This window comes from Lycium barbarum, chromosome 6 (assembly GCF_019175385.1).
Source record: "Lycium barbarum isolate Lr01 chromosome 6, ASM1917538v2, whole genome shotgun sequence".
NCBI lineage: Eukaryota > Viridiplantae > Streptophyta > Magnoliopsida > Solanales > Solanaceae > Lycium > Lycium barbarum.
Window position 1 is genome coordinate 100,374,230 of NC_083342.1, and position 2,625 is coordinate 100,376,854.

At 36.7% G+C, this 2,625-nt stretch overlaps 1 protein-coding gene across 1 annotated transcript; it reads right to left on the bottom strand.

The window, feature by feature from the left end:
* Nucleotides 1-1,094: 1,094 nt before the first annotated feature.
* LOC132599861 (uncharacterized) lies at nt 1,095-1,589 on the bottom strand. The gene is made up of 2 exons (XM_060313039.1): nt 1,497-1,589; nt 1,095-1,423 (listed from the first exon to the last, which is right to left on the bottom strand). Exons 1-2 carry the CDS (start codon nt 1,569-1,571, stop codon nt 1,172-1,174), a joined length of 327 nt encoding a protein of 108 aa, XP_060169022.1. The 5' UTR covers nt 1,572-1,589; the 3' UTR covers nt 1,095-1,171.
* Nucleotides 1,590-2,625: the final 1,036 nt, after the last annotated feature.

Genomic DNA, 2,625 nt, shown 5'->3' on the forward strand with positions numbered 1-2,625 from the left:
CGCTTTCAAACGGTGACTTGGACTAGCAAGTGAAGCTACTCTCCTTCAGCGCGTAAGAGATGATAAAAACTATATGGACCAGTGTATATTTGCCACATGGCCGTCCAAATAACGTTTTTAATTCCCTAAATCCAATAGCAAATCCCCTCAAACGGATAGATCTTGTTCTCTTCCTCCACATTGATTTCTTCCCCAAATTTTGTGGTAAATTTCTTCTCTTTATGTTTCAATTCTTACCCAAGATTGGATTCTTACAATTTCTTTCCCTAAATTTCTGATTAAAAATTCGGGTTAGCTATGGAAGAAACAAGATTGGATTTGAATAAGCTTTGTATGGACAATGAAGATCCAATGTTGAATGCGGAGGTGCGATGCAGTCATGGTGTGTTGCTCCCATTGAAGACTTCCTGGTCCGACAACAATCCCAGAAGAAGATATTGGTCTTGCCCCTACTATGGTTCGAAGAAGTGTAAATTTTTTCGATGGAGGGATCTTTCCAAAGTTGATGAAATATCGAAATACATTATTCCAAAGTTGGTGAACAAAATGAAGGAGATGCATGGAGAATTAGCTTCAAAAGAGAAGAAAATTAAGGAGATGGAAGAAGGATGTGGAAGTTTCGAAATTGCCGAGATGTTGAAAGAGATTGAAATGGAAGAACAATCTGTCTCAAGTCATATGAAAATGAAGGAGATGGAAGAACAATCAAGTGTGATTAATCTGGGCGAAATTGAAAATGCAAAAGAGATAAAATCAAAAAAGAAGGGGATCAACAACTTTAGCTCTAATTTGATTTTCACATTTTGTATCTTGTTTTGTTTTGCTAGTTGGATCAGTTGGTTAATGCGAGGAAATGCTTCAACTTGTCATGACCAATTGCCTTAGTGTTTTTTGTATTTTTGAAGTTCTGGGTTTAGTTTTGTGCTTGATGTTAGGTAGGCAGTGCATGGAAAATATCTTTTGTGTTGTGGTTAATGTTAGTTAGGAACTACTTTTCTCTTTTCTTTTGTCTTGTGGTTAATGTATGTTAGGAAATCCTTTCTAGTTTTCTTTTGTTTTGTGTTTAATGTAAGTTCGAAATTGATGAATGAAATTCCTTTAATTTAGAAAGCAAAGGTGTTACATGTGCTCCAACATAAACCTTGCTTAAATTGAAAACACGGAGACCAGTCTAATCTATTTCTATGATCTCCTGTTTTTTTTCAACAAGGAAGTGTATCCGGTCCCTAGCAGCGTCACAGGCCTTGAAACACAATACATCCTCTGTCCTGAATCCGTTAGCATCTATAAATTCTTTCCATCCTTGATAGAGCCGCGTATGAGCACCAACTTTATATTTCATTAAGTACGCACCTCTTTCAGAAATTACAACAGCTTCACGGTCATCGTCTGGGAGAAATTCAAGAATGCTACTTGGAAGGATCTGCGGAAAAACATGTGATTACTAAAACTAAAATAACAATTGAAAATAACCAATAAATTAGATGAACACTTACGAAATCATCCTTGTCGACGTATGATTTGGTCAATTTTTTCTCAAAATAAGCTACCATTTTCGAATTAAGGCTCATGTTAGAGGCTGTGTAGAATGCTATTTCATAGTATTAGAGTGTGAGTGAAAGCCTATATTTATAATGTGTTTTGCAATAAATTCCCCACTACTTAACCCCCAACCACCTTAGCTGTTGTTTACCACCTTTAAATCCGGTCAAAAGCTTGACCACATTTAGTGAACAACATTAATTTCGTTCAAAATGCTTGACCAGATTTGGTGAGCAACATTAATGTAGTTCAAATGCATGATCAGATTTCACTTGGTCCATAAACTGCACTTTCAAAAAGAAACAACTGCACCAACATAGGTTGCACATTCTGGACATTAAAAATGTGCACCAACAATTTCAAATAGAAACAGGCATTCTGGACATTAACTGCTGAATCAACTGCTGAAAGAGACAGGACTTAATAATAGAAACAAACCTTGCTATAAATAAACAATTGCACCAATATAAGTTTGTACAAAAGTAGTGCAGTAGCATAATGTCACAAAACAAACATCTAAACCACAACTACTTTAGTTTGTTTATGAACTGCCAAAACTGCCAACTACATTAACTTGTTCTGCCAACTACCAACATATTAACACTACTTCCATGGATCCTTTATCTGCGAGTTCTGGGTTGCTGTCACTTTTTTCCTTTTCTTTACCCTAATCTCTTCAAGCTGGCTTGATGTCATTGATGCTTTGCCCTTCTACCTCACTCCAGTCCTTGCTTTGTGACCAAGGTCCCCAGTAACATCAGCTAACCTTATATGCTTTGTTGGAGCAGCATCAATTATCCTACTACTTGGCAAGCCATGCTGTAGACAAAGCAAAATAATTGTTTATAGTTAGTAAACTCACTTGCAACAAATATACCCATTCCAACAAATATTTCAGCTCTTACATTATGTGTTGTAAATCCATTTTCTGCGACAAATATACCCATTCCAACAGTCCTAGGCCTTTTGTAAGGGGTAGTTCTTCTTCTTTCATTATCAACAGCTGTTACACTAGAAGCTTGAGAGGTTTTTCTTGGTCTTCCCCTCCTCACATTAGACTGAGAAGCAGCAGGTTGATCAGGT